Here is a 13,427-nt window from a genome sequence, read left to right as displayed (position 1 = left end):
GCTCGTTGCGGCAGCTGCCGGTCCCGAGCGCCGGGAGGCGGTGCCGGGGGCGGGGTACGGGTTAGGGGGTTAGTTGCCACTTGGAGTGAGGAGAGGGCAGAAGCGGCGGCGGCGGCGGCGTTTGCGGTGGCGCGGCTCCGCGGAGAGCCGGACACCTCGAGGCCCTTTCCCCCCTACTCCGGTCCCCAGAAGCAGGGGTCCAGGCCCTTTGCAGCTACCGGCCTCTCCGCGCGTGCAGCCCCGCGAGTCGGCGTGATCCGGCCGGTTGCCCCTCTCCCCTGTCAGCGCGATGCCTGGGGCGGCAGCGGCGGCTTCGGGCTCCTTGCGGCCCCAGCCGTGACCGCCACTGCGCGCTCGGCCGGGCGGTTGGGGCCGTTGGACGTTTGTTTTCGCAGCTTTCCCCTCCCCCCTCGCCGAGGCGGCGGGGGTGCGCGTTGGGAAGGGGGAGCCGGGAGACTCCTCCCTCTCCCCGATACCCCCGCCCCTCCCCCTTACACACTCGCACGCACTATCGCGCCGGCTCCCACACGCTCGCGCGCCTCCCGCTCCGCGCCTCGGTGTCGGCCGGCGTCGTCCCGGGCCCGCGGAGCCACCATGTCCACTGCCTCCTCCTCTTCCAGTTCCTCTCAGACCCCTCATCCCCCGCCGCAGAGGATGCGGCGCAGCGCCGCGGGTTCCCCGCCCGCCGCCCCCGTCACCGGCAGCGGCAATGGTGCAGGCGGCGGCAGCGGCGGCGGTGTGGGCTGCGCCCCAGCTGCGGGAGCCGGCCGGCTGCTGCAGCCCATCCGCGCCACGGTGCCCTACCAACTCCTGCGGGGCAGCCAGCACAGTCCCACGCGCCTGCCCGCCGCCGCCGCCGCCGCCTCGCTGGGCAGCCTCCCGGGGCCCGGCGCGGCCCGCGGCCCCAGCCCGCCCAGCCCGACGCCGCCGCCGGCCGCGGCCGCAACCGAGCAGGCGCCGCGGGCCAAGGGCCGCCCGAGACGGTCCCCCGAGAGCCACCGGAGGAGCAACTCACCTGAGCGACGGAGCCCCGGCTCGCCCGTCTGCAGAGGTAGCGAGCCCAACCCTTCCGTCCTCCCGGGCTACGTCTCCCTCCCCCGACGGTGCCCTCCGTGGAAGCTTCAGCCTCTCCGGGCTTCTCTTTGCTAGTGCATTATCGAAGGTGTGAAAGTGGCTTTGGGAACCTCACCCCCCTGCGGTCGCTACGGGGCTCGGAGGAGCGGACTGCAGAGCAACTTTTATTTGACCCTTCTGCCGCCCCTTCAGCTTTTATCTACCATCACACGCCTGCATCGAAAGGTTTTTCAGTTTAAGAGCTGATTAGCTCACTCCTGTGTTTGCTGTTTGTAGTGGGGGAAGGAAGAGCTGGGTGAAACACTTAAAAAAAAAACACGCACACCAGCTCGGGCAGCAGATAAGGTGGTGGTTGTAATCTCTACAACCTCTTTGTGCTTTCCTACAAAGTTCCCATAATGTGTCTGTGCCTACCGGAGTAATTTTTTTCTTTTTTGGAGGGGTGGAGGCACTAGTTATGATGTAAGGATATCCTGTTGGGTGTGTAGAGGGGACAGTTTTGGATGTGCAATTGAAGTGTATAGTGTTTGGGGTTTTTTTTTTTTTTTTGGTCTCCTTTTCTCTACTTTATATAGTCATATGCATCCGGGCGGTACTGCACTGAAAACAGTTTATGCCCAACTCAAGACTTGCGTGGTAAATTTCTAAGGACCTATTTGTGGAGTGTGCTCACTTTTTTCCTTCCATTTTTAAGTACACTTAACAGTTCAGTTGAGCTGTTAAAGGATCTCGAGGTTTTTTTCTGTTAGTTGTCAAAGGCAATGGAGACCTGGTGGATGCTGTCGGCTTCCCTTAATGTTTTGTGTTTTGGTGTGGTTTGGTTTATCTCTAGGGACATAGTGCATGATCTGGTTGAGTCCTGGGGGAGAAGAGGGAGATAAGCCAAAACAGGGATGTAAAGAAGTAGTAGCTCATGTGATGAGATAGCGGGTTAGGGCTACAGATGCTGCTGCTGCTGCATTGTGGAGAGACCCTATCATACCGCTAACAGAGGAAAAATCTCTGCTTGGGAGGAAGTCATTGTGGAGCTCTGTATGGTGTTTTATATGGTATGTGGCATTTTTTTCATGGAGTTTTCTCAATGAGGATCTTGGACTTGGAGAAAGTGATTGTGTTAAGTAAGATAGACTGCAGTTTGAGTGTTTTTGTTTTAGTATCTCGGACCTGTAATTTGCATGTTGCTAAGGCCCTTGTTTTCAGACCACTTGATGGTGAAGGCAGGGTTGGATATAGTGCAGTGGTATGTGTACAGGAGCACCAAGAAACACATCCTGTAATCTGTATGCACCAGAAGGAATTTGCTCCCCTACTCCTCCCCCAGGTCAAGCCAGCTGCAGAAACTGACATCCTCCAGCAAATCCTGAATGAATGAATGAAAACAACGTGATCGCCCTAATAATGACCACAACTGAACACACATCTTTGGCTGTATTTTATAGAAAAGGCCACCATTTTCTAACAGATTAATGCCATATGCGACTCCCTTGCTCATTTTCTAGAACTGTATGAAATGAAAGGTAACAGAATGAAAAGACGGTGGCAGTTACATACGTTTTTGAGTGATTTAGCTTCAACAGTATGTCCGTTGGGTTTTGGGACTTTCTTTTAAGGACTAATATGAGAGCCATAAAATAAGCACTGCAGAAAGATTCTGTCCAGAGGGTTTTGTGGGCATAGTAAGAGTAGTTTGAGCAATTCCTGCAACAATATGATGGCCATCTACTACCTCCTCCCCTTTTGCTGATAACCACTAGCATGTTATAGTAGTTCGTAGTACAACTTGCTTTTTCTGCATCTTTCAAAAGTCTTAATTGATTAGGAATTACAAGGTCCGTCATCAAGTAGTTTTAATAAAATTTGTGACCAGACTTAAACTGTCCTCTTTGTTGTAGTACGGCACATCTGAGTTTAATGCAATTTTAACACAATCATGATGAAAACACTTCTCTGAGTCTGGTTGTGCAGGAGACAAATTTGCATCATCAGGGAGCTTGTACAGGGACTAGAAGAGGCCTTTCTGTTGTTTTTTAACATCAAGTGGTTTGTCAGTTTCTTACATTGAAGTGATTTTGAATGTAGGTTCTTCTGCCCCCAGTTCCCTGATGATATTACCTTTATGTTACTTCTCCACATCCCGCCTTGCTCCTCTCTACTCAAGTTAAATCTTTTCTGTTTACTTTGCTGTTTAAAATTCATACTATGAACAGTTGAACAATTTTTTCAAACGATTATCTACTCAGTTTCTTTTGAATTCTGCAAGGTTCTGACTTCAGTGGATTTTAGCCTCCACAGGTCAAGGCTCCTCCCGCTGCTGCTGCTGCTGCTGCTGCAGACACTGACATCACTATACTGCATGAATGAAAAACAACAACGTGCTCCATTTCTTGCTTTCCACCTCCTTCCTTTTCTGCACACTCCCCTGTCTGTGTGTGTATATTTAAGACGGTATTATGCTGCATTTAAAACTACATTTAAAAATGTTAAATTAGGCAGCTAGTGGCTCAGGGATAGGTATTTAGTATAGAGGCATATTGTTTACAAAAAGCTTCAAGTGCTATGAGCATTTAGACTGGAGGTGACATAACAGCACTCGGTATTTTTTTATCTGGACTGGTAGTTATGGAAGAAAATACAGAAGCTGTAAACAGTTTTCTTTGTAGTTGTTTTACCAAGAAGTTAGGAAACAACATGATTTCTAAACATGTTAGATCATTATTATCTCCCTCTGAAACATTCTTAATATGCATTTATAGGGTTAAGTCTAGAGTAATAAATGATAATCAGATTATTTCACAAGGCTGAGAAAAAGCTGAATTATGTAAATAGGTACAATTTTAATATGGTATAATTTATAAAATTTAGCAAGAAGATGTTAATTTTCTTTATTTTGTAGCACAGTTTTAGATAATTTAAATGGCTATCATAATAGAAGATGCATAAATCTCCAAACACCTTACTCTCTACAGATATCACCAGGTTTTATAAATTGAAACTATCTTGTTTATGCATATGGATTTTTTGTTTGCATTTTTAAAAATTTTAGTTTGCCTTTTTAAAACTTCAAAGTTTGTTATTTATATTCATTTCTTTACTTCTGCCATTAGCAAAATGTCACCCTCCCCCTTGTTTAGTTCTGAAGGGTCTTGAAGTGGTGAATGACAAGCTACTGAATGCATCCTCAGGCTCCCTGTGATGTGTTTGTAATAGATGTAAAATCATAAAGTATTATGCAAATAGTTATTTTTTGTAATGGTAATATGTAAGTCTACCTTTGAGATAAATAGAACAACTCAAATGAGAATGTAACAGGATGTTAGTGTTAAAATTAATGATCTTAGAAATCATGTGTAACAGTGAAAAGAAAATAGAATAAATTTGCTTCATTCTGAAAACGTCATAAAGCAAAACCTATGGGCTCAAAAACAGAACAAATACAGTTTTACTGTTCAAGACAGTAAGTAGCAGTTGCACGTCCTTTTGTGGTTTTCTGTAAGGATTGAGCATTGAGATGAATTATAAATTCTAAAAGATATAAAGACAATTGCATTAGAGCACTCTGGATGTAGAATACCACTTATTTTTAAGGGTACCAAACCTAATAACAAAAACATGGAAGAGCTTATAATTTTATATATTTCCTGCTATGGAAAACAGCATGTGTCAATTCCTGATTTAACATAATAGATTTATTTAGGCCTAATAGTCTAACAGATTATTAACTCTAGAGTGAAATTTGATAAGAATTTTTCATGAGTGTCTTGAGAGCTTTATTGTTTTATACATTAAGAAGTTATTCTATGTAAAAGAAAATACAAAGCCAGCTAACATATAATCCTGAATGACTGCCTTCAGAGTGTGTGTGTGTGTGTTTTAATCAGTCAGTTTGCTTTCAGTTTTTTATCTTTTCATTAAATTCCCCCTCTTGAGTCATTTTTAGTGCTGTGCTCAATTTGTAGAATTCCAGCATTTTTAATTACATTTTCCCCCCATTTTAAAGATATTCAGACATTCTCTTATATTATAAAGTTACTTCTCAGGCTAATATTCTTGAAAATTATGTTCTCGCACTCCTGTGGCCCCCACTTTTAAAATTAGTTTTCCTAGAGTGCTTAGAGTTACTTGTTTCAAAGCTTTCTTATACTAGACTGAAAAATATACTGACAGTTAAAGCTTTGACTTTTTTCCCTAAAGAGATAGCTTTCAAATACTGATTTTTGAGAAAGATTTTCAGCTTTTGAGAACAGCAGCATTCATTAATTTTTCCCATTAATTATGGTAATAAAACTTCTACATCAGTGGGTCAATAGCAAAATGGATCTAAGTGAATTTATAGAAGTTTTTTATTCTTAAACTTTTTCATGCTCAAAGATTACATTCCTCTCAAATAACTATTATTCTAAGCATATTGAATATTGTATACACCTAGTATTATAAAAGCGCCTTGATCAGTTTAACTGTATGTAAAGTTATATGTACATATATTTAGCTAAAAATTACTTCATTATTTACTTTTTACAGAAGGACATTTCATTCACCACAGTGTATGTTTCCTCAAGGGTTTAATGCAAATTAGGATTTATATATTGGGGAAATGTTGAAGGGCAACGGTATCCTTGTGATTTTTATTTTTGTAATGCAGACTAAATGTGAAGAAGAAAATAAAGGAGCAATTGGGCTCCATGGCAGTGAATAACAATGGAAATAAATGGCAATGTTCAACGAATGGCTAGTAGGAGAGGATTTTTCTTAAATCTGAAATTCAAAACATTGCTAAAAGCCCATTTTATCAAAGCTTTCACATGTAGCTAATAATCTGCCAAGACGTATCTACTGATGACTCTGTTATTCTTAATTTTAGTTTAGTCTTTTCTCCAGAGTTTAAATCCCCTGATAGGATTTTCCTTAGCACCTGTCTGGGGTTTGTGCCTGCTGCTGCTGTTTTTTGTCTTCAGTATATAATTTTGTTCTCTTATTAAATGTCCAAAAGACCAAATCACTGTGCTGTTTCTGTCCTGTGTTCTTTTTTAACAAGAAGTTGAGCTTATCTCATAATTGTCGCTAGCTGGGTTTGCTTAAAGTAAGTGGAAGACAGAGAGCACACTGTCATCTATGATGTAAAAAACTTGAGAAACCGATGGAAGAGCCAGGAGCCATCTTGCTTTCCCTTTCTACCCCTCGTCTGAATTCCTGGAACTACAATGACTTCATCACTCATCTGGCTCATTCTAGAACAAGATTCGCGTTTATTTTGCAAAAAAACCCCACAAAACTATATATATACACACACACACACACACACACACATAATGGATTTATAGTAATTTTGAAGAAAATAGGATTATCCGTAATTATGAGCAAATTGTGGAAAAGACATTTTTATAGTCTTTCATTTTTGTAGGAGCAAGCATGGCAGATACCTTTAAGCTGTGGTGTTTACCGCAGGTAAATGTTACTGTGGCAGGTGGCGGGACCAGGCAAGTTCATGGATACCTCAATCTTGCATGCTTAGTTGCTCAGTCGTGTCTGGCTCTTCGTCACCCCATGGATTGTGGCCCTCCCAGCTCCTCTGTCCATGGGATTCCCCAAGGAAGAATACTGGAGAGGGTTGCCATTTCTTCCTCCAGGGGATCTTCCCAACCCAGGGATTGAAACCAAGTCTCCGGCATCTCCTGCATTGCAGGTAGATTCTTTGCCACTGAGCTACCTGGGAAGCCCCAGATACCTCAATAACCTCTCCAATATTATGTTGTATCTCTAAAGATGTAGGTAGAAAGGAAGAAAACATGTGAGTGCTTAAGGCAATATATACTTTCATTCATCAAGAAAGTGGATTTGAAATCTAATTTTTGATTCTAGATATGGTGTTCACTCTACAGGATTATCCTGTTGCTCCTAATTGAAAGAAGACTCTGATACTGGTCATCAGCTGTGATTTCTGAGCTGTAAAAATTACTAATGAATAGGTTTTCTATTGCTTCCACAGCACTGTTACACTGTGCTGGAGTATGTTTTGACATTTTCAGAATGTCTAAAAATGTAAGACCTAGGTTAGTGACTGTAACTGAAATAAAATATGGTTGGATTGGTCATATCTCTTTGTCACATAAAAGCCTGAGAATGTGTGTGTGAGTGTGTGTGAGAGAGAGAGAGAGACAGAGAGAGAGAGACAGACAGACAGACAGACAGAAGGCAGGTTTAAGTGACAGTGTGTGAGAAATCCTGGTTCCTGAAGGGTAAAGGATATGAACTTGGCGGTATCTGGCCTTGTGTACTTCTAGAATCTGTACTGTTTCTGAATTGTATTATAGTAAGAAGTACTTTTCCCCATGATTATTAAAAGTTATATGTGGCAATAAACTGGTAAATGTCTCAGGAATCACTAAGCAGAGATTCTGGTCTCAGGTGATAGTCCCAGCAACTGGTGCTGGATTAATTCAGCACCTCACCCCTAAGAAGCTAATAGTTATCCCTGCAATTTGTGGGTTTGAACTCTGAATGTTTGTAACTTAGTGAAATGCCACTATGTTGTACTTTAATGATGGCTCACCAAAAACAAGGATGAGTTAAACTTGTGAGACTCATTATTGTGTGGGAAGACTGGTATCCAAAACTGTCTTCCAAGATACTAGAATTAAGAAACTCTGGATGTGTTTCATAACAAGAATGCAAAAACTGCTACAGAGTGCTGCCTAGTGTCACTAAAGATCAAGTAGCTATCTCCTGCTGACAGTAATAGCCCCTTATTTAGCCAGTATGGCCACAGGGAGAACGTCACATAGCTAACTTTTAGATTACTAAAATACTAACTATTTGGTGAAACAGATGCTTTCTAAAATCCTTATACAATTGTTTTCTTAAGCAGAACAAACAAAACCTCAATGAACTCTTTGTAGCTTAATTAGTTTTAATACCTATGATTGCTAATAGATACTTTTGAATATAAGATTGAATGAGCATGGCCTATTACTGATCCTATAAATTTGCTTTGGGAAGTGTCTTTTTTCCTGATAAATGTGGAATGAAACAGTGTGTGGCCACATTTATTCCTTAATAGAATAACCTGGCTTTTTTCTCTTATCAAGTTAAAGACCAAAAAATAATTTTCCAAATGGTTCCATAGAAGAACCTTAGAAACAAAAAGGTACACTGAAAAATAACTAGATTTGAAGTCAAGAGACTTAGGTTATTTATCCACTTCTAACATTTGACTTACAGTAAGTCTCTAAATGTTCATCTAATTTTCTCTCTCTTTATAATGAGATGGGTGGGCTTTTTAAGAGTTCAGTTGGGTAAGGAAAAGAGTCTACTATGGAAAGGAAAGTAAGTTTATTAAACTAGATGATGATTTTGAATTTTTAAAACTAGTTTTACTGAGGTATAGCTGACAAAGTTGTATATATTTTAAGGTATACAGTTTGATGATTAGGTATACATTTACAAAGTGAAGTGATTACCATAATTAAGATAAGTGCATATCTATCACCTCACAGAGCTACCTTTTTTTTTTTTTTTGATGTGTGATGAGAACACTCAAGATCTCTTCTTAGCAAATTCCACGTATACAATACAGTATTACTGACTACAGTCACCAGCTGTACCTTAGGGTCCCAGAACTTACCTGTGTTACAACTTAAAGTTTGTACCCTTCCAGCAACTTTCCCCACCTGCCAGTCCATGGCAACCATCATTCTACTCTCTCTTGTGAATTACTTCTTAAGATTACGCACATAAGTGAGATCATAATTGTTTTTTTCCCTGTGTATTTGTTTTTCTGTGTCTGGCTTATTTCACTTAGAAAAATATCCTCCAAGTTCATCTATGTTGTTGCCAGTGGCAGGATTTCCTTTTTAAAAGACTGTGTAATAATCCCCGTGTGCGCTTGTGTGTGTACACATACCTATGTGTATATATTTTCTTTATCCATTCCCCCATGAGTGAACACAGAGGTTCTCCATCTCCTAGTTATTGTGGAAAATGCTGCATTGAATATGGGAGTGCAGGTATCTTTTCAGGATCCTGGTGTTATTTCCTGTGAGTATATACTCAGAGTGAGATTGCTAGATTATATGTTAGTTCTATTCTTAAGTTTTTGAGGAATCTTCATGCTGTTTCCCATTCCCACCAGTTTACATTCTCGCCAGTGGTGTACAAGGGTGCTCTTTTCTCCACATCCTCGCCAACATATGTTATCTTCTTATCTTTTTGACAGTAGCCATTCTACCAAGTGTGAGATGGTATCTCATTGTGGTTTTAATTTGTGTTTCTCTGGTTAGTGATGTTTGAGCACCTTTTCATGTACCCTCAATAGCCGTTTATATGTCATCTTTGGAAAATGTCTACTTTGCTCTCTTTTGTCTATGATTTAATAAGCTTATTTGTGTTTTCTGCTATTGAGTTACATGAATTCCATATATATATTTTGGATATAGCAAATGTATACATCCAAAATACTAGGCCCTTATCAGACGTGTGGTTTGCAGGTATTTTCTTCTGTGCCATAACTTGTCTTTTCATTTTGTTAATTGTTTTCTTTGCTGTGCAGAAGCTTTTTGGTTGCTTATTTATTTTTGCTTTTGTTGCTTGTGCTTTTGGTATTATATCCAAAATGTCATTGCCAGGACTGAGCTTTTTCCCTATGTTTTCTTCTAGGAGTTTGACAGTTCCAGGCCTTATAGTTAAGTCTTTAATCTATTTCAAGTTAATTTTGTGTACAGTATAAGATAGGGTTCAGTTTCACTCTTTTGCATGTAGATACCCAGTTTTCCTAGCACCATGTATAGAGAGACTATCCTTTTCTCATTGTATATTCTTGGTACCTCTGTCAAAGATCAGTTGACCATATATCTGTGGAGTTTTATATCTGGGCCTTCTGTGCCATTGGTCTGATGTGAAGAGCCAACTCATTGGGAAAGACCCTGATGCTGGGGAAGGTTGAGGGCATAGGAGAAGGGGGTGACAAAGGATGAGATGGTTGGATGGCATCACTGACCCAATGGACATGAGTTTGAGCAAACTCTGGGAGATAGTGAAGGACAGGGAAGCCTGGGGTGCTGCAGTCCATGGGGTGGCAAAGTCGGACACAATTTAATGACCGAACAGCAACAAATATGCATAGATTTATTTATCTGGGCCCTCTCTTCCATTGGTTTATGTGTCTGTTTTTATGCCAGTACCATACTGTTTCCATTGCTATGGCACTGTATAAACTAGATGATTCTTTGTACAATTAGTTATGTATTGAGCAACTAGTCTTAACCAGAACTCAGTGTAGAATACTTTCATAATACTTTTACAATCTCTCTTCACAGATAACTTTTATAATCTCTCTTCTCTCTTGAGGGGTTAAGTAATTTGCTCAGGGTCAGGTGGCATGCAGAGAGGCCGACAGGGCCATGTAACTCTCTAAGTCCTGACTTCAGGTTAGCTGGAAGTTGCTTTTGGAACCCAGTTAATCATGGGACAGGAAAACATGCACAATGGGTAATCCCATTGCTTATATAGTTAAGACACAGAAAGGCCAAAGATAGTTTTGGCAGGGGGTTGGGTGAAGAGAAAGCTAAATGGGACTAAACTCTAGGGTCCACAGAACTTAAAATAGCTGCAAGTATTCCCAGTGATTCAGGCCTCAGATATGTATATAAGAATGTCATAGCACTTCAGAACTTTATTATGTCATTAGCAGGCCTTTCCCTTGGTCTGTAAAATATACTTTGTTAAGACAGAATTTAGATTTCATGTGAAATCTCAATCTGGGTAGAATGAGTCCTTTTGTATTTTCATATTTGATCATGTAACCTTTGCATTTGTAATAAAGCATCATAAGGTTCCATTCAAGCATAACACTGATTTTAACTTCCACCGTTCTTTGACAGCTCATCAGCATTCAAAATAGTACCTTTTTATATTTCATTCTCATGGCAAAGTAAGGTGTGCTGTCTTCTCAGTTTATGCCTCCTTGGGCTCTTTTCCTTTTTCTAGGTTTGCTGATGTGATGTAGAAAGATATTTCAATCTGCATTTTAACAACTTCTTTCAGGATGTTGTGACAGTTTTCAGTGTCCCTTGCGCTTACTGTATGCTCTCTTTGATAGTGTGGAATATAGATCCTTTCATAAGTAACATTAGACATGGCATTTTTATTGTTGTTCTGATTCTGAAAGTGTTTTATAGAGTCTGTGTGATAAAGTTTCTCATGACATTTCTTCTGTAGTTTCCTAGTTAAATCCATTAGTTTATAAGTTGGATTAGTGAAGTAATCTTTGTATCTTAGAAAATAATAAAAAAAACTTACAGAGCTCAGTTGCTTAGTTACCTTTAAAAACTGTTTGCTGTGCGCATGTAACCTGTGAAATGATCTTTCCATAAATGGGTATAAAAGATCATAGTAAAATAGAGATTTTTCTCTATATTAGCTGGTAATCTATAAACAATTATATTTATGATAGTTTTGAGTTTTCTGACAGTGTCATTTTCTTTCTACTAAAGGGTTTTTGAAGGTACTCTGAGAAGAATCAACTGTCCTTTCCCTGTTTAAGGTCAGGTTGTTTCATTTAAGTGTCTAATACTTACTAAGCAGGGATTAGCAAATACTGCTAAATGCAGTTTCATTAGAGTTGTAAAATTAGGGAGATAGACTGTGCTCAGAAATAATGTTTTGGGGAAAAGCTAAAATATGCAGCAATATTTTGATCAGAGAGCTTAAAATAAACCTTATTTAAAATTCTGGCCATTCTTTACATATCTAAGCGACCTGTTATTGAAAAACACCTGGTCAGTTTGATTGCATTTGCTCATTCTTTCTCTTTTTGGTTAAAATACAAAAAGGATGTGAAGTGAAGTTGCTCAGTCGTGTCCGACTCTTTGCGACCCCATGGACACCAGGCTCCTCCATCCATGGGATTTTCTAGGCAAGAGTACTGGAGTGGGTTGCCTTTTCCTTCTCCAGGGAACTTCCCGACCCAGGGACTGAACCCAGGTCTCCCGCATTGTAGATAGACGCTTTACCGTCTGAGCCACCAGGGATGAATACAGCTTTAATTTCAGTGATAACTGTTCATTCAAGAAATTTTTATTTTCAGGTATTGCAGTAGCTGTTCATAGTATGTTGATGGGTAAAACTAGTGGATTTTCTCTCTCTTTCACACAATGACTATTTCTTGAGCCTCTACTATGTCTGAAGAGCTGTTTAACCCTTAAAGAATACGTGTTCTAGGTGCAGTTGGTGTGTTCACATTTATATTTCTTAACAAACTCAGGTTATTTAAAATCTGCCAAGAATATGACCCACTGTTTTCTCTGAGCCTTGAACTTCACATATGAATTATTATGTTCCTATGCTTCTCTTTCAAGATTAGGTTGAGCTTTTTGGTATTCTTTTTTGAATACTGAATACTTAGATGTGTTTTTCCCTTACTAGATGAACCTTAGGAGAGCATCATCTTGTGGCTTCTCTAATATATCTAGGTCTAAGCTGTATTGCTGCCTAGACATATTAAAATATTCTGCTAAAGTTTGGCCTAGCCTTGTGGAATTAACATGAAATCAGCTTCTGAAGCTGTTCTACTTGGAGAAACTTAAAAAACCATCATGCCAAAAACTGTGGACATACTCAATTAAAAATTTAAATGTTTTCAGATCTGTCATAAAGACCATGATTATTCTAAGCTCCAAGTAGGAGAATGTGAATTACATATTTATTTCTGCTTTATTATAATATAAAAATTTTAAAGTATAGAGCAGATTTTGGGGTGGTTATTTGCTTAAGAGAATATCCAATTTATGTGCAAGTAAAATTATTCAATTTACCAAAGTGTTATTTATACAAACTTTTTAGGAAGTCAATTACACAAGATTGAGGTTCATCTGAGGTTGTAAAAATATATTACTGAATAGTGTAATTTCTCATTGCTATATAAAATGTTCTACTGACATTTAGCAGAATTAATATCCTAAGAAGTTATAAATGAACATGAATAGATCTCTTCCATTCCCTTTCTAGTGTGAGTATTAAAATTATAAGAAATTTTGTATTCAGATAACCCCTAAAAGGGAAAGAATTCATATGCACTAATGATTCTATTTCTCACATTTTTCTGTGGAAAGGTATGCTTTTAAATCCAACAAATATTCCAGGGTTTTTTTTACTGGATTATTTTGTCCTTATAAAAAATGCTACTATTTGAGTTATAATTTCCTACCAAACCGTTCTTAACCAGTTTCATGGAGGAAATATTTCTTCCTTCATGAAAAACTTTCACCAAACCTGCTACTGTTATTAATGTCAAGAAGACAAGGCAATAAGTCAGCGTAATTAGACTAGAAATATGATTAACACTGTGGATTATGATCCTTATA

The 13,427-nt window shown here is 39.8% G+C and overlaps 1 protein-coding gene across 1 annotated transcript in view; it reads left to right on the top strand.

Annotated features, from left to right (window-relative positions):
- GLCCI1 (glucocorticoid induced 1) overlaps positions 484-13,427 on the top strand; it is a 109,310-nt gene continuing 96,366 nt past the window's right edge. The window contains exon 1 of the mRNA XM_005678965.3: positions 484-1,051. Coding sequence (XP_005679022.3) covers positions 595-1,051 — 457 coding nt within the window. The 5' untranslated portion in view covers positions 484-594. The remainder of the gene's footprint in view (positions 1,052-13,427) is intronic.

The sequence above is a fragment of the Capra hircus genome, chromosome 4 (genome assembly GCF_001704415.2).
Source record: "Capra hircus breed San Clemente chromosome 4, ASM170441v1, whole genome shotgun sequence".
NCBI lineage: Eukaryota > Metazoa > Chordata > Mammalia > Artiodactyla > Bovidae > Capra > Capra hircus.
This window is presented reverse-complemented; position numbering and strand designations above follow the sequence as displayed.